This window comes from Erythrolamprus reginae, chromosome 2, assembly GCF_031021105.1.
Source record: "Erythrolamprus reginae isolate rEryReg1 chromosome 2, rEryReg1.hap1, whole genome shotgun sequence".
Taxonomy (NCBI): domain Eukaryota; kingdom Metazoa; phylum Chordata; class Lepidosauria; order Squamata; family Dipsadidae; genus Erythrolamprus; species Erythrolamprus reginae.
The window spans coordinates 121,967,311-121,991,487 of record NC_091951.1 but is presented as its reverse complement, the minus strand read 5'-3'; the positions used below and the strand labels follow the sequence as shown (position 1 = coordinate 121,991,487).

General features: G+C 42.1%; 1 protein-coding gene across 1 annotated transcript in view; it reads right to left on the bottom strand.

Moving 5' to 3' along the window:
• Positions 1-5,294, bottom strand: part of LOC139159426 (uncharacterized) — a 51,569-nt gene extending 46,275 nt beyond the window's left edge. Inside the window, exons 1-2 of the mRNA XM_070736742.1 lie at positions 5,115-5,294; positions 1,411-1,574 (exon numbers count right to left, since the gene is read on the bottom strand). Of these exons, the coding sequence (XP_070592843.1) occupies positions 1,411-1,574; positions 5,115-5,181 (231 nt within the window). The 5' untranslated portion in view covers positions 5,182-5,294. The remainder of the gene's footprint in view (positions 1-1,410; positions 1,575-5,114) is intronic.
• Positions 5,295-24,177: the final 18,883 nt, after the last annotated feature.

Sequence of the window (24,177 nt, the reverse complement as noted above, 5' to 3'; positions counted from 1 at the left end):
CTCCAGAAGTTGTGAATGCTCCAACACTGGGAGTTTTTAAAAAGATGTTGGATCACAATTTGCCTGAAGTGGTGTAAGGTTTCTTGCCCAAGCAGGGGGTTGATCTAGAAGACCTCCAAGGTCCCTTCCAACTGTTGTTCTGTTCTGTTCTGTTCTGTTCTGTTCTGTTCTGCTCTGCCCTATTCCAATTCTATTCTCTTTGGTCTAAATCAAAACAGCTACTTTGATGTAGTCTATATTTGGACAAAAATACTTCTTAAGTTCTGGATAGAAATGTATTAGGAACAGAAACGAAAGGGTTATCAGAAAGGCTATCAGAAATAACGCCTTGTGCATTTGGGCTGAGGTATGGAAACGGAGGTACTGGCAACATCAGAATGTGAGAACTCAGTAGATTCACTACAGTTGTTACATTCTCATGCCATTCTTGAATTCAAGAATGGTATAAGCAATCACCCTTCATTGTTTTCTCTCCTTCATTGCACCTTCATTGTTTTCTCTCCTTCATTGCACCATGCTCTGCTTTCTTTCCCTTATGACTACCCAGGAATTCAAGCATGATACATCTAGCCAGCCCATTTGCCTGAGTACCCTGAGGATCAGATGCATCAGATGGATACACCACAATTGAATTCAAGGACAACAATGTCTAGCAAAAGCCGAGAACTGGTAGGGAAAGGAAAATATTAGGACAGTGATAGTGAACCTCTGGACACCTTCAAGAGGAGATTGGACTTCCATTTGGCTGGGGTGCTGTAGGGTTTCCTGCTCAGGCAGGGGGTTGGACTCGATGACCTAACGGTCCCTTTCAACTCTATTAATAAATAAAATAAATAAATAAAATAAAACAAATAAAACCTATGCACATGTGCCACAGGTGGCATGTGGAGCCATATCTGTCGGCACGCTAACTGTTAACCTAGCTCAGCTCCAGTACACATGTGTGCACTGGCCAGCTGATTTTTGGCTCATACGGAGGCTCTGGGAGGGCATTTTCAGTTTCCAGAGGGCCTCCAGGGGAGGCAGAGGAAACCTTTGAAGGCAAAAAATGGACCTACCAGGCCCACTGGAAGTCAGGAAACGGGCCATTTTGAGCCCCCAGAGGCCTTCTGCAAGAGCTGGGAGAACACTTTCGTCCTCCTCAGGCATTGCTTATGGATGTGGACACGTTCATGTTCATGATAGCGAGGGTGCACGTGCTTTCGGCACTCGACTGAAAAAAGTACTAGGAAGATCAGCATATTAGTAAAAGATGAAACCACCCAGGCTGCTCTGACAAAGCCAGACATATATGTTATTCTAAATCTCATGCCAAAATTGAGATGAGTGGTAAACAAATTTAATAAAAAAATTAAAATAAATAAATAAAACATTACAGAGTGGCACACAAACAATATTTTTTCAACTTACTTTTTCCTGAACACTGGTAAGTGTCACTAACTCTGTAGATGTATATCTCTTGCAAAACTTCAATGCTTCAGTCCAAGTCCCCTCCTCGTTTTCTTCCAGACAATAACAAGTCCCATTCCAATAGTGCCAGTATATGGCATCTGGACAAGTCAATCTAAATCTGGCTTTATGTCAGAAAATAAAGATACAGAAACTTGTATAATTATAATATTCTAGCTAAACGGATCTCTTGCATTTCTACAATCTTTATTCCGCAGAAATATCAAATGTTTAACTCCTCTAACCAGATTTTTAGTTAACATTTCAGACAAGAAGAAAATTAATTAAAAATACTGTTTTAACTCTTCGAGTTGTTGTTTGCCTCTGAACTTACATACCATTTTGGCAAAAATATTCCAGAAATGGAAGAAAACTAGCATTCTTTAAAATTCAATGAGACCTTGGTTTTCTTGTTCCTAAATGGTTTTAAAGATATCCAGTTTGAGTAGTACTTAAAGCATCAAGCTAGAAACTGGGAGACCAAAATTTCTAGTCACACCTTAGACACAAAGCCAGCTGAGAGGCCATGGATCCTTCATTCACTCTTAGACCCAGGAAGCAAGGAAGGATAAACCATTTCTCTAATCCTGTCAAGAAAACTGCAGGAACTAATAAAGACATTGCCAGGAGTCCACACTGACTCAATAGATAGGAGATAGCTTCCTACTTGTAAACAACAGTAATGGAATTATTGTGTCACGTTTCAGTTTATATCACAATTGTGCCCTTTCCTAGACTGAGCAAAATTTTCCATGCCCTGACCACCTTGTATGTGGATTACAGTATTGCAATAAATTGCACATGGGGTTGCCCTTGAAGACCTTTTGAAAGCTACAGGCAACGTAGAATGCAGCAGTAAGCGCATTTCAGTAGAGTCCTCTACTTACAACTGGTCTCTTAGCAAGGCTTACAATCTGGATTGAAGTTTCAACAGTTGGATCCCCTCCATGGTAATGTGACTGAACTCTAGACGTTTGGCGTCCCGTGGGCATGTGAACACATTTTATGTAATGGTTCTGCTGATAATCAGCACTTCCACTTTTCAGCAAAACAGTGCCCATAGCAAACCATTGGTTCACTTAACAACTGTGGTATTTGTTTAATTACTGTCACCAAAAATTGTAAAAATTGAGTTGTCTGTTTTAACAGTATAAAATAGTCTGTTTTATAATTATTACGACTGTAAAATAGTTTTATGACTATTATGACATATTATTTATTTATTTATTTATTTATTTATTATATTTGTATGCCGCCCCTCTCCGTAGACTCTATTCAGGTAGGCTCTATTCAGTCATATATGCTGAGGATTATTTGAATGATAATTTAACACAGTTGCTGCATGAGTTACATTCATTATCACTAGGTTTCCTGTGTAATGCAATGTGGTAGTTATCTGTGACTAAGCTTACATTAAATGACATACCGTAAATCCTAGTTGCTTTTTTTAATTCTATTGTCTCTGCCTAATTTGTAAGCTCTCAACAGTTGGCATGGCCTGACTGGCACCTTTCACAAAATACCATCTCATGGGGCCTCTCTATTACAGCAACTGCCCACTGGAACATCATTAATGCAGAGTTTTAAACATTGTTGAACTTTTCTTCATGCAAGCTTGAAGACATGCTTTTTTCCAAATATTCTGATCTAGGACAAGATAAATATCCACAGTATAACCATATTTTTGTTCCGTTTTTAAACATAATACAGTATATTATGTATACTGTATATTGGATCATTGTTTTTTTCATGCTAGCCAGAAACAATGATGGGATAGCTGGCCCTAGAAATTCAAATGATAAGTAAAATTGCATCTAAAACCCAATTTAATGCAATTTAATTTAGTCATGATTTTTTTAATATGTACCTCAGTGGGGAATAAGTATAATGAGGCTCCTTGAACACATCATAATATTTAATACCAGAGGTATCTTGATTTATACTGATGAAAATTGCAAGATTGAAAATAGTGACCATGGAGTTCCCATTGTTCACTTTATGCTGGATCCAGGTATTGTGTGAGGAATATGCAGAGACAAGATGCCTATATTCCTTTTCTATACATAACTGTTCATCTTGTTCCTTTGATTTTGTCAGGAAAAGTGTTTAAAAATGCTTAGATAAATACTATCTTCCTCATTAACACTATGGCACAGAAATCTGCAGAAATCAGAACCCTGGATTCATACAGAGATTGTACTGATGTACTTAAGTCAGAATTTCTCCTGAGATTTTCAAATATGCACAGGTGAATATCATCACAATACATTGTAGCATTTTAAAATGTTAGAAGCAGTTATAGGAGAGGTATAGGAGACCATTTATAGTACCTGGACAAAAGTGGAGGGTAATCTGCTCTCTAAAACTGCCTTAGGGCTGCTCAATTCTTTTTCTCCTATCTTTTACCATTGTTGCTGAAAACTGGTCACTACAGTCCATACAATATATCGATCTTCAAATATATGTGGGGTATTCTTTAAAAAATGTGTGATTTTTCATAGTAGAAATCTACTTCTACTCAGTTTCAGTGATGATGAGTGCACTTTTAGCAGAATTGAAAGACCAGGTTAGGTAGGTAGATCATCATAGAGAAAAACTTATTTATTCTTTAAAAATAATAACCAAAAAAGAAGCAAAATACAAAGCTTTGCGTTTACATTCATTATAATGTAAATACATTAAACAAATTATGTATAAAAAGTGCTTTAAATGGTAGTTGGGTTACATAAATGGATTAGAAATTAAAATACTGTATACACACCTGGATGCAATTTACATTAAGTAAATATATAAATAGAATTGTAGCAGTTAATGTTTGTTATAATGATGTATATACTGTACTTTATTCTGTCATTTTTCCTATTGTATTTTTTCTTACTTGTTTAAAAGCATTTAAAAGCTGCTGATTAAATTTATGTGGACACATAACTAGGAATCACAGGAGTCAAAAGCGACCAGGTGAGACATCATTGATCAATAATCTACTCACAAAAATAAGCCCCTATTATTTTAATTAATTTACATTTTGAAGGTACTGTAAAGGTATTTTTGATTATCTATTTTCCCCAAAGTAAATTTGTATTGACTATTACCCTGTAAACATTTATAGATCTTTTGGGGGATGGAGGGAGGGTGTTACTGAGATTCTAGTCTATACCTGACTTTAATCCTTCAAATATTAATTATGTTTTCTTAGAGGTAGATTTTACTCTCTCCAGCAAGGCTTCCTTTTGGGAAAGGGACACAGACCCAGCAGGTTGCTCCTTGTACAGACATCCACAGAACCCGAGTTACACTTTCAGGCTGTTTTTACCTTCATCTTCCCACGGTTCAACCCACTGCATTTGCCACCACCCAATCAAGGCCAGCAAAGCCCACATCCCTCCGTTTTTTTAGTGAAAAAAATCAAAGCTTCGCCCGGCCTTTCTAGCGAGTACCGGGGGAGATCTGCGCATGCGCTGTTTTTTGTGTAAACGTAGGATGTTGCGCGTGGCCTGCAAATTAACTGGTTGCCCGGTTTTCTTCTGCAATAACCGCCTCACGCGGCCCTCGCGATGCGCCTGTAAATTAACTGGTTAGCTAGCTTTCTTCTGCAATAACCGCCCCACGCGGCCACCGCGTTGCCCTTGCGATGGTATTTCAGAAAATCCCAACTTCCTACTTACTCTTTTCTGCTTGAAAATACTCCCGTCGCTTCCGACCCTTAAGGGGCAAAATAGGCTGTTCGTTCATGAGTGATCCAAATTGTCAGCGTTCTCGACACCTCCAAAAACAAAGCATGTAAAATATCTATGGAAATTCCCAGTTATCCGGGTCATGGTTGTCCCAAAGGTACTCCCCCCCCCCCCAAGAGGCAATTGGACTTTATAGTTTTTTCTTTGAAGACGGTTCGCTTCTCATCCAATAAGCTTCTTCAGACATTTGGATGAGAAGCAAAAGGTCTTCAAAGAAAAACTAAAGTCCAGTTGCCTCCTTAAAAACCACCTTTGGGACATGTTAAATACCGTGGCCGCATTCCTATTCTTTTCAGATGTACCCTCCCCGCCTTCTCCCCACCTGTTGTTTAAAATCGCAATCTTAGGATTTTATTTGATTTTTGATTTAGTTAAATAGCTAATGGCTGCTGATTAAAAATTTTAAAAATCCCAAAATATAGAGGTCTCTGTTTTGTTCTGTGTTTCCTCACAAGGCGAAACCCATGGACTTGCCAAGTTTTACCAAAATAGATAAAATAATTTCCACAATGTGGTCTTGACCTGTTTTTCTTGCTGGTTGCCTTGGAGTACTGTACTAATAGTAGAGATCACTTTTTGTTTCTTCAGTTGTAATAGTATTACGTTTGCAGGCTTTGTTTTTACAAATTAAGTTAAAATAAAGAAGTTTTGCAGAAACCATAAGCTGAGTATAATAGAATAGTTGCAATCAACAATATGGCCACACCAGATCATTTTAAAAATTCTAATATTGGTTTGATTGGAAAAACTAATTGTTTCATTCACAATTGCCTAATTATGTGTAGTTTAGTTTTAATGTGAAATCATTAATATTTTTATTAGCCCACACTTTGCTTTCAAATTGCTAGCCATAAAATCAGTTAGCTTTATGGAAAATATATTAACAATAATGAACAAAGACAACTATAATAATAATAACTAGGCATATGCTTTTTTCTAGAAAAAAAGTATTCTGATCATAACAAACCAAGGATCTCTGCACATTTTGTTTTTTTAGACTGACATTTTCACAGTGAAGCATAATAAACGCTGATATCAATCCTTTGTGTAATACAGCAATCTGTTATTTTTATGCAAATTGCCAGGAACATCTGCCTTTACTTTCCAGGCAATTTAATAGATTAATAACAGCCTTGATTCTATATTTTTTCCTGGACTATTTTGGGACATACAATTACTTTCTACATTTGTATACAACTGTTACATCAAATATGCAAGGCAGTGTATATTATATAATTATGGCTTACAATCTTACAATTCATAACGAGCATGAAACAAATAAAAAGGGATAGCGCAAAGGTCAAAAAAATTAAGAAAATACAGATATTGAAATCTGGGTTCAATAGAAACAAAGTTGGGAGTTACCATTTAACCACTGGATATAACCACCTACTTTATGTAAATTCCAAATATAAAATAAAAGCATTCATGAAAGTATCTATTGTATTTGAATGTACCCAGATGAATGGGAAAATATTAGTATGTCTCAGGTTCTACTGTCCAACTGATCTAGCATTTGGAAGATTTTTTTTAACATTTAACCAGAATCTGCCTTCTCAGAACATAAATCCATTATTCTGTGTCCTGCACTCCGGGATGTTGGAGAACAGGACTTGCTCTTGCAAGTCCTTTCGACATTTGAAAATTGCTATCGCACTCATCCTCCTGTAATATTATCTGCTCATCTTTTTCTACTACTGTTTTAATTTATAGTCTGCTAATCGTTTCTGTTGTCTTTCTCTGAACATGTTCCAGTTGTTTGGAATGTTTCTTTTTTAATTGTGTTGCCTAAACCTGGACAGAATTCTCAAGGGGGAGATTTCACTTCAATATAAAATTATGTGAAATTATTCCTTCCTACGTTTCCTATATTTTATTATACTATAAAGGTTTCTTGCATTTTTGATAAGACAGTATCAGGTTCAATCGCTATGATTTATTAAATAAAACCAAGTGAAAGTGAAGTGATTTTGTATAATTGTGTCCCGGGGTTCACTGATCACCTTTTGTGATTTTCTGACATCAAAGTCACTGGGAAAGTAAAATTCACTTAACAACCATGTTATTAACTTAACAGCTGTAGCAGGAAAGTTTTTAAGATGTTGGATACCCATTTGTCTGAAGTTGTTTAGGGTTTCTTGCTTAAGCAGGAGGTTGGACTAGAAGATCTCCAAGGTCCTTTCCAACTTTGTTGTTATTATTATACAAAGCAGTTAGAAAATGTTTCATTTTTAAAAATATCTGTACAAGCAACAAGAGACATCTCTAGAGGGACATCTTCCCATCTTGTAGACAGTACTACCAGAAACTGGTAGTAGCCATAAACAAGGTCTACATTTAGCATCCATGTGCTCCAGTTCAGGAAACTGACTCGAACTACTGTATATTGTATAGTTCCAACACAGATCAGTTTGACATGCCTTGATTGTTAATGAATTATCTACTTTTAGTCTCTAGGACTTTCAGCTGACTTTCATCTTAAGTAGGTTGTTTTGATTTTTTTTGTTTTTGTTTTTTGAAAAAGCAAAAGCAACATCATTTAGCAGCAATGAAAAACACCTTCATTGAGACTTAAAAAAAATACAATATCCAATTAGAAAAAGCCATACTTTTAAACATTTGTACAGAAATAAGTTGCTGATTTTTTTAAAACTGAAAATATGAGATCTGTACAATACATTTACAATAAAATTAGAAGGGAATTTGTCATTATCCTGCATAGAAACATTAAACATGACCAATTTGCTTTTGGTTACATACATGTCTTTGTAAATCCTCTACAAAGTATCAAAATGCCACTTAAATAGTTGAGTTAGTTTCAAACTAGATTTTGATTTTCTCTCTCGCTCTCTCACTTCCTCCCTCCCTCTTTTTTCTATTTCTTTCTCTTTCCCTCCCTTTCTTTCTCTTCCTCTTTTTTCCTCTTTCTCTCTTCCTTCCTCCCTTTATTTCTCTTCCTTCCTTTTTTCTCTCTTCCTCACTTTCTTTCCCTCCTTCCCTCCCTCTCACTCTCTCTCTTCCTCCCTCCCTCTTTCTTTTTCCCTTCCTCTTTATTCTCTCTCTTCCTTCCTCCTTTCTCCTTTTCCTTTCTTTCTCTTTCTCCCTTTATTTCTCCCTCTCCCTCCTTCTCTTTCTTTCTCTCTTTCTTCCACCTTCCCTCCCTTTCTCTCTCTCCCTCTTTCTTCCTCTCTCTCTCACTTCCTTCCTCTCTTTTTTTTCTCTGTAGTGTGATTAATATTAAATCAAAAGGGCAGGAGTTGCCCCAGTCATCGCCAGGCTGCTTTCTCCTGCCAGGGTGCCCAGCTGCACTCACTCTTGACTGGCTGGCTCCTTCCACTGTTTATCAGTAGCAGCAGCACTCAGTCACCCTCGCCCCAGCTTGCAGATGCCCTTGCCACCAGGATTCTGCAAAGCCAGCCAAAGGAAGGAATCTGTCACTCCGGGGAAGAAGGATGGAAGTGCCTGATGGGCCATCTTGTTCAGGATTGTATTCACGTGGGGCCAAACCTCCTCTTTGGCAGTGATCACCTTTGGGGTGAGGGGGTAAGGGAAAAAAACTGTATAGCAAGATGCCTTTGTAATCTTGTGGGATGTGCGCAAAGACGTCCAGGCACACACAGATGGTTAATAGTTGGTATACAAATCTAATAAATAAATAAGCAAGGGGTGGAATCTTACCAGAGAAGCGAGCGAGCGAGCAAGGGTTCGCATCCCAAGATTCCAGACTGCGCAGCTTCAAAAAATGCTGCGCGGCAGCTTCCTCGTGGTCACTGAAGATACCAGGTTATCTCTGCCTTTGCTTGTTCTCGTAATCCCCGGCGGAGGCAGCAGACACATAGGAGGCAGACTGTTTGCTATTTGCTGCAAGGATGGTAGCCATATGAATACTGGATGGATGCTGGGAGGCAGAGACAGATTTTTTTTCTTGTTTTCCTCCTTTAAATCTAGGTGTGTCTTATAGTCAGAAGCATCTTATGAAGCAAAAGATAGGGCAAGCGTTATTGCTATTGCTATCTATTGCATATTCCTAGATAAAGACTTTTTTTCCTGTTTTCAATTCAGTCTGATTCTTGCAGTTTTCTTAGAAAGACTTTTTATAAGTGATTTACCATTGCTTGTTTCCTAGGGCTGAGTCAGAGTGACAAGCCCCAAGTCACCCAAAGGACTCAGGTGAGACTAGAACACATGGTTTCTAGCCTTGTGCCTTAATTACCAAGCCAAACTGTCTCTCCAGTTTATTGTCCCTTTGCATTAGGAATCCAGTAATTGCTAAGACATCTCTCCTAAACCAAGCGATGATATCTGCCCAAGAGTTTTGGATGCCGCTCCTCACTCCTCTTCAAATTCACCAGGATTGTCACCACTTTAGAAATAAGACTAATAATCGTGGAGCCTAAAATGACTTCAGTGCATTTTGGTTTGAATAGATCATTGATTATTTAGATGTGTTAAAGAGGTGCCAAGGCATGAGAGTGTCTCTACACTTTTCTGCTCCTAGTTGAGGTGTTACTCATTTTATATTTCAGCATTTGCACACAATATGCTCCATAGGGTAGCACTATCCAGCTTGATCCTGATTAGATGAAGGTATGCAGATTATGTCTGAAAATAAGTTAGAGGAAGTCCCCATCCCACTCATATTTGTGACAATAAGTCGGAGAAGAGAATAAGAGAAAACAGGGACAAAGAAGAAAATGAAGACATTATATCCTTTTAACTCATTTTAAAGTTATAAAAAGAATTCAGTTATGAACTCAGAACAGAATAATGGCATTTTGTTGCCCTTTTAAGAATGCTGAGACCCAAACAGATGTGATTGTGTATGCATCAGTATTCTAATGAAGAGAAGCAATGATAAAGAATGTGATTGCTGGTCTTCTGACTCCTCACTGTCAGCAAAGCCTTGGTAGCTGACTCCAATTGCACCATTTTTTTAAGCAGCCTCACAAAACGGACAGAGAGGCAATTCACAACGTGGGCATCCTTTTCCAAGGATCTTTAAGTTATCGTTTTCCATTACAGGATGATTCCAGGTGAGTAAACACAATTTGAATTATCTTCGGAATCAAGGATTTATTGTCCTTTATGATCCATCACATGTTCATTTAAAAAAAAAACTATTCAGAAGCAACCTATTTATTTAACATACTGTACATTTATATTTAATGGGGGAATCTGCCTACTTGCAGGACTTGAGAACCTCATGCAAGATATATTATGGTGCTTCAGTCAAGTGAAAGGAACTATTGACACAGGGGTCATAGAAGGTGAGTTTATTTTTTCATCTGTTCTTGAAATCAGCAAAAAAAGTATTTTCTTCGGCTGATTGTTTATGCAATCTTGGTTTGTTTCTGTTCAAGGACTCATGGTGTAACCTGGAAACAACATTCATTTGATGATTTTTTTAAAGGGCTTTTTAAAGGTCTAAAATGTGAATATGGCAAACCTTTCTGCTCTCACAGCTTTTATTCAGAATCATGATTCAGTGCATTAATCATTAAGGCAGAATGCCTCCCCCGCTCTGTTTTTGAAAAGGGAAGAGTTGAATAATTTGTTCTGGTACTTCATGAAGACCTTGTTAATTGTTGTGCTGCATACACTTTATTGAATTTTGATATAATTGATATATGTGAAAAGCAAAGTCTTTTTTAAAAAGTCAAGCTTTAAAAATGTCAAACTTGACTTCATTTTGTCAAACTGATTTATTAACACCTGTGAAATAAATGAAATTGGGTTACCATTATCTTTTAATCCAATATCATTTCTGCTGATAAAGTATGGAAATTTGCCCTGAGCATAAAAATATGCAACTTTTAACCTTTTTTTAAGATGCAACGAAATATATGTTCCATTTAAAAAAAAATCATATTGGTTAATGCGGTAAAACATTTTAAATTATTTGATAAATGACTGGGATCTCTAACAACCCAAACTCCTCACACTGAACTGTTTGTTAACTATCAGAACAGCTAATTTTTAACTATAGCATTTTGGTACCATTAATTAATCCATCAAAAAATAAGTAGTTTTTAATTCTATGTATGAATTTCCATATGAATTCTTGCATTTTGCTATTAATATTGCTGTTTTCTGAGTAAAACAGACTATAGACTTCAATCCACAGGAGATAAAAACAGGGAGCAAGGGCTATTTTCAGAGAAACCTGATTTGTAACAATAATAATTTATTACCTTTTACGCTACCTGACTCCCAGCATGTTAGCTTTGGGGCATAATCCAAACAAGATACATCACCAAATTGTAAGGTTGCACTGAAGAATCTTGGAAAAGTACAACTATTTCTCCCCACTTTTCCTTTAACTCTCTGAAAAACTAGGGAGGGTCGCTACTGAAATGTTTTCCACTCTCTCTCCCCTTCTGTGGACTGAGACATCTTTTACATGCCAGTTGTTTAGTGCACAGTTGTCCCTCTGTCTCCGAAGGTCCTTCCAACATGGCATTTATGCCTCAAATCTTGAGAAGTTCATAATTGTTTAAAATCTTTAAAAACAGAGAACAGGACAAAACACAAAAATTGCACCAGGCAAAAAGACAATGATGGCAAAGAAAGCAAATCCAGAGGGAAACAAGGAAAGTGAAGAAAGAAGCCATCGTGCTCACCAAGGGCCTGGTACAGACTCTGTTTGTTGTTGAGGAAGAATGTTAGAGCTTTACTCCTATCATCTTTAAAATGCTGATGATATCAGAAACTTTATCACATTTTAAAAATTCTTCTGAAATTTTGTGGGTGCTGCATGTAATAGTGCTGTGGTTTGCACCAGCTTCCTAAGTTGGTATTAATAGTGATAGTAATATCAATTATTTTTAGAATATGAAGTTGTATCTTGAGAATCATGCTAGAGATCATAAAAGCCTTGAGAAATTTACAGTGGGAATCACAGGTTAGAGCAGGGGTCCCCAAACTTTTTACACAGGGGGGCAGTTCACTGTCCCTCGGACTGTTGGAGGGCCCTATGCACACTGCACATACCTTATTTCTTTGTCTCTCTCTCTCACTCACTCTTGCTTTCTTTCTCTCTCTCTCTCTTGATCTCTCTTTTGCTTTCTTTGTCTCTTGCTCTCTGTCTCTTGCTATTTCTCTTCCTCCCTCCCTCCCTTTCTCTTTCTCCCCCTTCCTTCCTTCCCTCCCTTCCCTCCCTTCCCTCCTTCCTTCCTCTCCACTTCTTTCCCTCACTCTTTTTCCATTCTCTTTCCCCTTTCTTTCTTTCTCTCCACTTCTCTCTCTCTCTCTCTCTCTCTTTTCCCTCTTTCACCCTCCCTCTTCTCTCCCCACGGAGGACTCGCCCGACAAGCCTCCACCCTCCAACCCCGGACTCCCATTCAATCCTCATTCAGAAAACGGGAGCTAGCAACTCAAGGAGGAGGAGGAGGCGGGTGTGTGCGTGTATGTGTGTGTGTTGTGCCAAGTTTGGCTTTCAGCAAGCCTTACTTTACCTTGGGTGAGATGAGATTGAGGGGGACGTTCTCACTGCTTTTCCAGTGCGGCCTTGGAAAAGACCCACGGGCCAGATAAATGGCCTCAGCGGGCCGCATGTGGCTCGCAGGCTGTAGTTTGGGGACTGCTGGGTTAGAGGTCTTAGAGACACCCATTACAATATTTAGGATAATCATGTTAATTGCAGTGCAATATTTACTTCAGTATAAGTTCCATTGTCATCAACACAATCACTTGCTTTTTTATGCTTCAAGATCTTTCAAGCTGGTATGTAAGCTATAAAGAAAAAATAAAAATTCTGAGCAATAGAAAGCGGGGGAGTTCTAGTAATTGATTAGAAAAGCTTTAGCAAATGACAGTTGTATATATTAATGCTCCTCCATATATTGATTTAAAACTATGAGGCTGTACCTGCCTGAAGCCAGCTGGAGGACTTAACCTTAGAAAATGTTGCCAACATATAGCAAGGATTTGTCCATAGAGTTAGCAGGACCCCATCCCCAAACATAACATCCCTATACATTATTTATTGTTTATTTGTTTACATTATTTCATTTGTATATTTAAAAAAAGAAACGTATTTATGTAAATATAAATTAATCCTAGCAATATAGTTCTCTAGTGTTTCCAAGATGGTGCCACCAACGGCTGCCTCAGTGAAACGCTCTCTAATGGTCTTTTAATTTTATATTATTATCTGCAATTCATTATAGATTTCATACTCATGAGACTACCTGCTAAGAATTAAGCAATGTTTCTTTAAGGTGCAGCTTTCTGTAACCTCAGCCCTCCCCCCATCTTTACAAATGAGGAGGAAATTTTAACACAAGAAAAAGCCACAATGACATGTAGACAGTAATGGGCAGCCAAATTTTTTAGTTCCACACTGTGGGTGTGGCTTATTTTGAGAGTGTAGCTTGATGGTCATGTGACTGGGGAAGAGTTGCTTGCTGGCCATGTGACCAGGTGGGAGTGGTTTGAACAATCATCATCATTCAAGTGAAATCTTAAGTCCTTGACTTACAGCTCTCTGGCGTGACAATTTGCTTCGCATTTCCCACGCTCTCCTTCCTGTGTCACCCCCTGCTTCAGGCTGGCTAGCTAAGCGAATGGGTGCCAATCAGCTGTTGAGAAAAGAGGGGGGAGGAAATGGGCCCCCTGCAACTCCTGCTGGTTCTGGTCTCCCTGCCACTTTCTGAGGAGGAGGATGGGAGGGAGGGATAGTCAACTGGAACTGGGCACACAGCTTCATTTCCGCCGGTGGAACTGCGTTCCACCCCGTCCTGCCTGCTGCCTACCTCTGCATGTAGACCTTAATGGGCAGCAGACCCACCAAATTGTACCTTATTGCACTGGTAGGTTGCTGCTGGAACAGCTAATTGTGCACAGCTCCTCAACTCTGGAACGCAAGTGTTTGATTGAGCACAATTTTGCTTCCCACGTAGCAAAATCTCGCACAGGGATGTTTGTACGGATGTGTTTCACTGAGGTTTTTTGCACAAGCTGCGGAGCTGTGCACAATTAGTCATTCCGGCAGTAGCCCACCCCTGCCTTGTTGTTTCAGAGTTGGAGACCTACTCAATTCCCAGACCCATAAGATGCCAGTCTCATGCTTTAGTCCTGTTGGAATTCTGTTTCAGTTTATTATAGTATCTAGATGTCAGATCAATGCCTGCCCTGATAGGAACAAAAGTCGGAACAGTTTTCTGACAAATATTTACCTCTTTTGGATCTTCTGAATTTTTAGACATTTTTCCTACTTAGTATTCTTATTATATAATAATTTGATTTATATAGCTGTCCAAACTCTCAGAAAGAATGTTGGATTGAAAGACAAAGAAAGGTATTAAAAATAATTTCTTTCCTCCCCTGCAAAGAAAACAGATTACCAAGGCCAACTGGATGGGTTCATCTTGCATTCCAGTCCAGTGCCTGGGTTATATACAATATAATGAAGATAAATTAACCCAAAGTTTGATGCTTTTTTAATTTAGTTCATTAATAAAGATGTTCAACATGTGGGGAAAAGTAATTGCCTGTGAAAAGATTAGATTCTTCCTGTTTCTTCTCCCTGAGAATTGTAGGTACTAAAGTCATGCCTGCATATTTTTGGTTGCCTTTCTTCCTCTTCATTGCAAACTCTTAAAGCAATTAGAGAGCACAACTTAAAATCTCAACCTCAGAAATTCACAAACAAGAGACTAAATGTGAAATTCTGTTGGTTTCTTGGGGTGTGGTTTTAAAATTTACTGCAGGGGAAAGGATGGGAATTGTCTATTATACACACTGTAGTTCCAAAGAGACTGAGAATATTTAGATAATGCTTACAATAGCTAATTTAAATCAATAAATTCATTATTTTGCAGACCAAAAATACAACCCAACGCTACTGCATATTTCATTACACAGGGAGAATGGCTTTCTTGCTGGGATGATATTGGTTTAGTCTCTGCTATCTGATATACAAGTCAGCAAAATCTTCCCAAACCCAATAACTCTAGTTTGGGAGCAATAAATAATTAAATGTCTGTTACTAATGCTGCATGCACAAATGTTCAAAGTATCTATTTAGCAGCTGTATCAATATAGATCACGTTTAAAAGTCCAGTAACTGCTGAACAATAGAATAAAAAATAATTTCCTAGATTTATTTTTAATATGAACTGATTGATCAAATACTGTAGTTTTCGGAGTATAAGACACACATTTTACCTCCCAAAAGAGGGTGAAAACTTGGGTATGTCTTATACACCGAATGTAGTACCATCCAGCCATCCCTGCTCTTTGGTTTCTGTCTGGCTGCAATTTACTTACTTACTTACTTACTTACTTACTTACTTACTTACTTACTTACTTACTTTATTTATTTATTTTGACTTCTATGCCGCCCTTCTCAACCGATTCAGGACAGCATACAGCATAATAAATACAATGCAATACAATACAATGTGTAGAAATCTAATTTTTTAAAAAATACTACAAAACTAACCATTTCTAAAAAAAACCATCTATTGTGACACAGTCGTCCATATTCATCCAATCCAATCACAGCATCAGCCAGAGCCACTCTCACTGCTCACATGCCCACCAGCAGAGATAGTTCTTCAAAGCTTTGCAAAAGACCAGATGAGAGGGGGCAGTACGTATCTCTGGAGGGAGTTTGTTCCAAAGGGGCTGGGGCCACCACAGAGAAGGCTCTTCTCTTAGATCCTGCCAGATGACATGAAGAAGGCCAACTCTGTGGGACCTAACTGGCCACTGGGATGCATGAGGCAGAAGAGGGTCCCATAGGTAATCTGGTCCTAAGCCGTATAGGGCTTTGTAGGTCATAACCAACACTTTGAATTGTGACTGGAGACCAATCGGCCACCAGTTCAGCCCACTGAGTGATGTTGAAATGTGAACAGATCTTGGAAGCCCCACAATAGCTCACGCGGTTACATTTTGCACAATTTGCAGTCTCCAAACATTCTTCAGAGGTAGAGAGCATTGCAGTAGTCGAACCTTGAGGTGATAAGGGCATGAGTGACTGAGAAATTTCTCCCTGTCCCAATAGGGCCACAACTGGTGCACCAGGCGCACCTGTGCGAACGCCCTCTTGCCAAAGCCAAGAGACAGTCTTCTAAGCTCAGCTGTGGATTGAGGAGGAGGCCCAAATTGTGAACCCCCTCCGAGGGGGGCAAAGACTCCCCCCCCAGTGATGGATGGACAGATAGACTTGCCCTTGGGGGGCAAAACCCACAGCCACTCTGTCTTGTCGGGGTCGAGTCTGAGCCCATTCAAACCCTGATGGCCTCCAGATACCAGTACATTACTTCCACTGCTTCCCTGAGTTGACACGGGGTGGAGATGTATAGCTGAGTATCGTCAGCATCACCGTGTGCCGTAGGATGATCTCACCCAGTGGTTTCATGTAGATATTAAGTATTCCTTGCAGCAAGCAACAGCAGAGCCTGATTAGCACAAGCCACTGATTATCTGCCTCCTGACACTCTGATTGATTGAAGTTGCCAGCAAGTCCATGGGCTAAAATAAAAGTGAAACTAAAGCTGCATAGAGGCAAATTGCTGTTGGGCAAAGGTTGAAACTGGCTGTTTGTTTTTTGCTGCAAGGAGGTAAGTCAATAAGTACAAATGCCTATAGAATGTTAAAATTATTAGATATATTTTTTAAAGACTGCTTTATTATTGTTCTAGACAATAATAAAATAAAATGAAGGTTTTTTTAAAGTAAATGCTTGAATTGAAGAGGCCCAGTGCTATTACAGTGATCCCCCGATCATTGCGAGGGTTCCGTTCCAGGACCCCTAGCAATGATCGGGTTTTAGCGAAGTAGCGCTGCGGAAGTAAAAACACCATCTGCGCATGCGCAGATGGTGTTTTTACTTCCGCAGCGCTAGCGAGGAGCCGAAGATTGGGGGCCACACGGCTGCTTTAAAGAACGCGCTGGAGGGAGCTTGCCTGTGTCAGTTGCAAAGCCAAAAGACTCTTGAAACGCCTGGAAACACCGAGGCACCTGGGGTGGTGGCCAGTGGGAGTGGCTGCTGTCTTGGGGGGGGAGCCCAGCAGAAGCTTTAAAGAACGTGCTGGAGGGAGCTTGCCTGTGTCAGTTGCAAAGCCAAAAGACTCTTGAAACGCCTGGAAACACCGAGGCACCTGGGGTGGTGGCCAGTGGGAGTGGCTGCTGTCTTGGGGGGAGTGCCCAGCAGAAGCTTTAAGGAACGTGCTGGAGGGAGCTTGCCTGTGTCAGTTGCAAAGCCAAAAGACTCTTGAAACGCCTGGAAACACCGAGGCACTTGGGGTGGTGGCCAGTGGGAGTGGCTGCTGTCTTGGGGGGAGTGCCCAGCAGAAGCTTTAAAGAACGTGCTGGAGGGAGCTTGCCTGTGTCAGCTGCAAAGCCAAAAGACTCTTGAAACGCCTGGAAACACCGAGGCACTTGGGGTGGTGGCCAGTGGGAGTGGCTGCTGTCTTGGGGGGGGAGCCCAGCAGAAGCTTTAAGAACGTGCTGGATGGAGCCTGCTTGTGTCAGCTGGGTGGGATGGGAGGAGTACATGGATGTTTGGACCTGCTGGACGATAAAATCACGAAAGAGAAATGAGAAAGATGGAACTGGTTGCTTGGGAATTGGGACATTGCTAATATGAACTTGCAAATGACTATCATTGTCTGTCCCTCCCCCCTCCTCCCCTCCCTGACTTCTGTGCACTTCTATGCACTTTATTGAAGATCCACGCCCCCTAGTGGACCGGCTGGGGAAAAACAGCAGCTTTTTAAGACCTTTTTAAAGTCCTTTAAGATCTAAGACTTATTGAAGCCATACAAAGACACTTCACCTGGACCGACTGACTAACCGATGATTAACTAACTAATAATTAGTATTAAGATCTGATTTTTACTATTTTACCATTTTTACCATGTTATACTACTAATTATTAATTTTGTGAATTTTTCTATTTCTATTTATATGTATTTATATTGTGCCACATTTTATTAGCTTTTTACTTATTACTAATTTAATCTTTTTTTTAATATTGGGAGGGTTCGCTAATTAATGGATGATTGGAATGGAGTTAATCTTGTGCATGGAATGAATGATTGGTATGAGTGTGATGGTTGGGGTGGGTGGGAGTACAGTATGGATGAGATGATTGTGAGTAGTATGAATGATAGGTTTGGCCCACCTGACACTCGGGAGACAGGAGAGGAAGGGGCACCGATCAATGGGGTGGCAGAGGGCCGGAATATCCCTGTGTTGCTGGGGAGAGGCAGATACGGTGGGGGCCACAGAGTTAGCCGTTCCAGGGGAACGAGAGACCGTTGCTTAATAACGGTCCCTTGTTCCGGCTCTGTGAGCCCAATCTTGGGTACTGGTGATGAGTGTAACTCTGGCCCTGGACTCAGGTTGCTGCTGCTCAGTGCCAGGTCGGTGGTAAATAAAGCTCTCCTCATCCGGGATCTGATCCTGGATGAGGAGGCCGACCTGGCTTGTATTACTGAAACCTGGCTGGGCCCGGAGGGAGGTGTCCCTCTCTCTGAAATTTGCCCAGCCGGGTTTCAGATATGGCATCAACCTCGACCCCAGGGAAGGGGGGGAGGAGTGGCTATTATAGCCAGGGAGAGCCTTTGCCTGCGTAGACTCATTGCTCCGGAAATTGCAGGTTGCGAGTCTCTCTTACTGAAGTTGGACTTAGGGGTTCAGGTGGGCTTATTTCTCACGTACCTGCCTCCCAGCTGCGTGTCAAAAGCCCTGCCTGTGCTACTCGAGGAGGTAGCCGGGTTGGCGGTGGAGTTCCCCGGACTCATTGTCCTGGGGGACTTCAACCTGCCGTCACTCGGCGAAACCTCTGGGCTGGCACAGGAGTTCATGGCCACCATGACAGCCATGGACCTGACTCAAGTAGTACAGGGTCCGACTCACGAGGGAGGGCACGTACCTGACATGGTATTCCTTTCCGAGCAATTGAGCAATGGTCCGAGACTAAGGGGCTTAGAAGCGTTGCCTTTGTCATGGTCAGACCATTTTCTGCTACGGCTTGACTTCCTGGCTCCAATCCTTCCCCGCAGGGAGGCGGAACCAATGAAGATGTTCCGCCCCAGACGCCTGATGGACCCAGAGGGCTTTCAGACGGCGCTTGGGGTTATTCCAGAGGCACTCGTCCACAGTTCGGCGGAGTCCCTCGCTGAGGCCTGGAACAGGGCTGCGGCAGGGGCTCTTGACCGGGTTGCGCCTTTGCGACCTCTCCGCGGCGCTAGACCCCGTAGAGCCCCATGGTTCAACGAGGAGCTCCGGGTGTTGAAACGCCAAAAGAGACGTCTAGAGAAGCGATGGAGGAAGAGTAGGTCCAAATCTGATCGAACACTTGTAAGAGCTTTTATTAAGACTTACAAAGTGGCGCTCAAGGTGGCAAGATGCGCGTACCATGCCGCCTTGATTGCATCAGCGGAATCCCGCCCGGCTGCTCTGTTTAGGGTGACCCGCTCCCTTCTTAATCAGGGGGGAGTTGGGGAGCCCTTGCAGAGTAGTGCCGAGGAGTTTAACACGTTTTTCGCTGATAAAGTCACTGAGATCCGGGCCGACCTCGACTCCAATTGTAAAACAGAGTCGACTGACAACGAGTCAGTCGAGGTGACTGGGGCACGTACTTGTCCACCTGTCTGGGAAGAGTTTGATCTGGTGACACCTGATGAAGTGGACAAGGCCATCGGAGCTGTGAGTTCTGCCACCTGCTTACTGGATCCGTGTCCCTCCTGGTTGGTCTCGGCCAGCAGGGAGGTGACATGGAGCTGGGCCCAGGAGATTACCAACGCTTCCTTGGGGAGGGGAGTTTTTCCATCACTCTATAAAGAAGCGCTTGTGCGCCCCCTCCTCAAGAAGCCCTCCCTGGACCCAGCCGTACTTAACAACTATCGTCCAGTCTCCAACCTTCCCTTTATGCTGAAGGTTGTCGAGAAGGTGGTGGCACTCCAGCTCCAGCGGTCCTTGGAAGAAGCTGATTATCTAGGTCCCCAGCAGTCGGGTTTCAGGCCCGGTTACAGCACGGAAACCGCTTTGGTCGCGTTGATGGATGATCTCTGGCGGGCCCGGGACAGGGGTTTATCTGAGCGGCTTTCGATACCATCGACCATGGTATCCTTCTGCGCCGGTTGGAGGGGCTGGGGGTGGGAGGCACTGTTCTTCAGTGGTTCTCCTCCTACCTCTCTGGCCGGTCGCAGTCGGTGTTAGTGGGGGGTCAGAGGTCGGCTCCGAGGTCTCTCCCTTGTGGGGTGCCTCAGGGGTCGGTCCTCTCCCCCTTGGTATTTAACATCTACATGAAATCGCTGGGTGAGATCATCCAAGGACATGGGGTGAGGTATCATCAATATGCCGATGATACCCAGCTTTACATCTCCACCCCATGCCCAGTCAACGAAGCGGTGGAAGTGATGTGCCGGTGCCTGGAGGCTGTTGGGGCCTGGATGGGTGTCAACAGACTCAAACTCAACCCGGATAAGACGGAGTGGCTATGGGTTTTGCCTCCCAAGGACAATTCCATCTGTCCGTCCATTACCCTGGGGGGGGAATTATTGACCCCCTCAGAGAGGGTCCGCAACTTGGGCGTCCTCCTCGATCCACAGCTCACATTAGAAAACCATCTCTCAGCTGTGGCGAGGGGGGCGTTTGCCCAGGTTCGCCTGGTGCACCAGTTGCGGCCCTATTTGGACCGGGACTCATTGCTCACAGTCACTCATGCCCTCATCACCTCGAGGTTCGACTACTGTAATGCTCTTTGAAAAGTGTTCGGAAACTTCAGATCGTGCAGAATGCAGCTGCGAGAGCAGTCATGGGCTTACCTAGGTACGCCCATGTTTCACCATCACTCCGCAGTCTGCATTGGCTGCCGATCAATTTCCGGTCACAATTCAAAGTGTTGGTTATGACCTTTAAAGCCCTTCATGGCCTCGGACCAGAATATCTCCGAGACCGCCTCCTGCCGCACGAATCCCAGCGACCGATTAGGTCCCACAGAGTGGGGCCTTCTCCGGGTCCCGTCAACTAAACAATGCCGGTTGGCGGGTCCCAGGGGAAGAGCCTTCTCTGTGGCGGCGCCGGCTCTCTGGAACCAACTCCCCCCGGAGATTAGAACTGCCCCTACTCTTCCTGCCTTCCGAAAACTCCTTAAGACTCACCTTTGCCGTCAGGCATGGGGAAACTAAACATCTCCCCTGGGCATGTTAATTATATGCTTGTGTGTGTGTTTGCTATTACATGGGGTTTTCTTAAATCGTTAATATTTTAATTAATTGGATTGTTGTGACTGTTTTTACTTGTTGTGAGCCGCCCCGAGTCTTCGGAGAGGGGCGGCATACAAGTCCAACTAATAAATAAATAAATAAATAAATAAATAAATGTTTTAAAACGTCGCCGCCGGCATGGGGACCCCCAACCCGGGCGCCAGCACCCCCCGGGCCCCCAACCCGGGTTTGGGGGGCTGCTAGGAAGCCCCCCATGCCGGCGGCGACGTTTTAAAACAGCCGCGCGGCTTCCCAAATGAGTCCCAAAGACAAACGTCAAACGCGAACTTCCGCGTTTGTCTTCGGGACTCATTGGGAAGCCGCGCGGCTGTTTTAAAACGTTGCCGCCGGCATGGGGGGCTTGCCAGCACCCCCCCCCGAACCCGGGTGGCCGGGCGAGCAGCGAGCGAACGGCGGGTGGCCGGGCGAAGGGCGGGCGCGCGGGCAGGCAGGCGGCGGACAAGCCGTTCGCTGGCGCCGCTCGCTCGCGCTTCCCAGCTGAGTCCTGAAGCCAATTCGCTTCAGGACTCAGCTGGGAAGCGGCGAGAATGAACGGCGTGGGCTGGCGAAGGGCGGGCGAGCGGCAGCGAGGAGTTTGCGTGGGCGGTGGGGAAACTCCTCGCTGATGCCCGCCGCTCGCCCTCCCGCCAGCAAGAGGGGGAAGACCTAGGGAAGCCGCCCAGCAGCTGATCTGCCCGGCGCCATCTACGCATGCGTGCCCATAGAAAAAAGGGCGCGCATGCGCAGATGGTGTTTTTACTTCCGGGTTGCAAAATCGCCATATAGCCATTTCACAATGATCGGGGTCGCAATACCCGGGGGATCACTGTATATCTTCTTTTAAATAGCAGAGAATACTGTAAAAGTATAATCTGAAATATCCTGTTTTAGTATTATGTGTTAATATTAGATAAAGCAGTTGAGTTAAACCTTAACTTAGTCATGTTTGGACTAGATCTATTTAAATAATTAGGAGGAGTTAGTGTGATTACATTTAAGAAAACTTTCTGGGAGTAATATACTGCCATAATGTACATTTCTCCAATTCTATGCTATTTCTATGGGTCGGGCACACATGCACAGAAATACACAGCAAACAGTGTATATCATCTTTGCTGTTTGCTGTTTAGCAAATTTCTGGGAGGCAGAGGCCTTTTTTCTTTATTTTCCTTCCCCAAAACTAAGGTGTGTCTTATACTCCGAAAAATACAGTGCTTTTTACAAAATTTCAAGGCTGAAAATTCTAAAGAAAAATTAAATTGAAATTGCAAAGTTATTGTCAGGAAATTTTTGAATAATTTTTAATACAGATAGAAGATAGATACATATATAAGATAGGGGTAGACAGACTGACTCTCAGTCATCCAGCTCAGGTTGTCCCAAAACTGTTTTTTTCAAGAGACAACTGACTTATTGATTTTTCTTTGAAAACATTTCACTTCTCATCCTAGAAGCTATAGATAGATGGTAGACATTATTTTTTTCATTTTTTGAAATGTGTCATGAATTATTTATTCATGACACAAAGTTTAGAATGCTGTGTGGATTTAAGATACTGATTCCACCTATGAGAATGGAACTTGCTTCAATACATATGTAAACAGAACGGTATGGGGAGGCTACAATCTTAAGAAATGCAGATAACTGAATTTGTTACCAGTTAGCTTTTGAGTGTAAATTAAAAAGAATGGTGGTTACTTATGAATCTTTTCATAGCATGGGGCTGTTATTTGTAAAACTACCTCGCCTTCAGAGTTTCTATCCATCCGCATTAAGAGGCACATTAAGACTCCCATCAATCAAGGAGTATCTTTAGCAGATTCCAGAAGTGGGCCTTTTATTTTTATTTATTTATTGTTAGAATTGGAAGGGACCATGCGGGTCATCAAGTCCAACCCCCTGCCTAAGCAGGAACCCTATAGCATCCCAGCCAAATGGCAGTCCAATTACCTCTTTAAAATGTCCAGAGTATTGGAGTTCACAACGTCTGCTGGTAGGTTGTTCCACTGGTTGATCGTTCTGACCGTGAGGAAGTTCTTCCTTATTTCCAGGTTGAATCTCTCCTTGGTCAGCTTCCAGCCGTTGTTCCTCGTCTGGCCCTCCGGTGCCCTGGAGAATAAAGTGATCCCCTCCTCTTTGTGGCAACCCCTCGTATACCTGTAGACTGCTATCATGTCCGCTCTGGCCCTCCTTTTCTCTAGGCTATCCATGCCCAGTTCCCGCAGTCTCTCTTCGTAAGTCTTGGTCTCTAGACCCCTGATCATTTTTTTTTGTAGCATCTGACCTTTGGAGCATCATTTGCCCAAAGACTAGATGGCCCCAACTGTTGAACTTTCATTTATGCCTTGGAGAAGAGGGACAGATTCTCAAAGGCTATGAGATGGTTATATTAATTGCTATTTGATTGATTTTTTGGTTTTTTTGCCTTGGATGCCACTTATGCATTTGACTTTGCTGTTGAGTTTAACTGCTGTTAGCCACCCAGAATGAGATAGGCTGCCATATAAATTGCATAAAATAAACATGGATAAATGATTGCATTTTTATCCTATAATTATATGACATTTTCCTGAATATAATACTTAGTAATTTATTTCTCAGGAGCTTTCCTCTCTACTGAGAAGTGCTATCAGCTCATCTTTAAATCAAGAAAACATGCAGGCCGAAATTTACTGCTCCCATTGCTAATACCCATTCAAAATCTCTAGCATTGCTGCTAATTCTGACAGCCCATTGGCACAGAGCCACCAGTACCAGGTTTTTAGAGA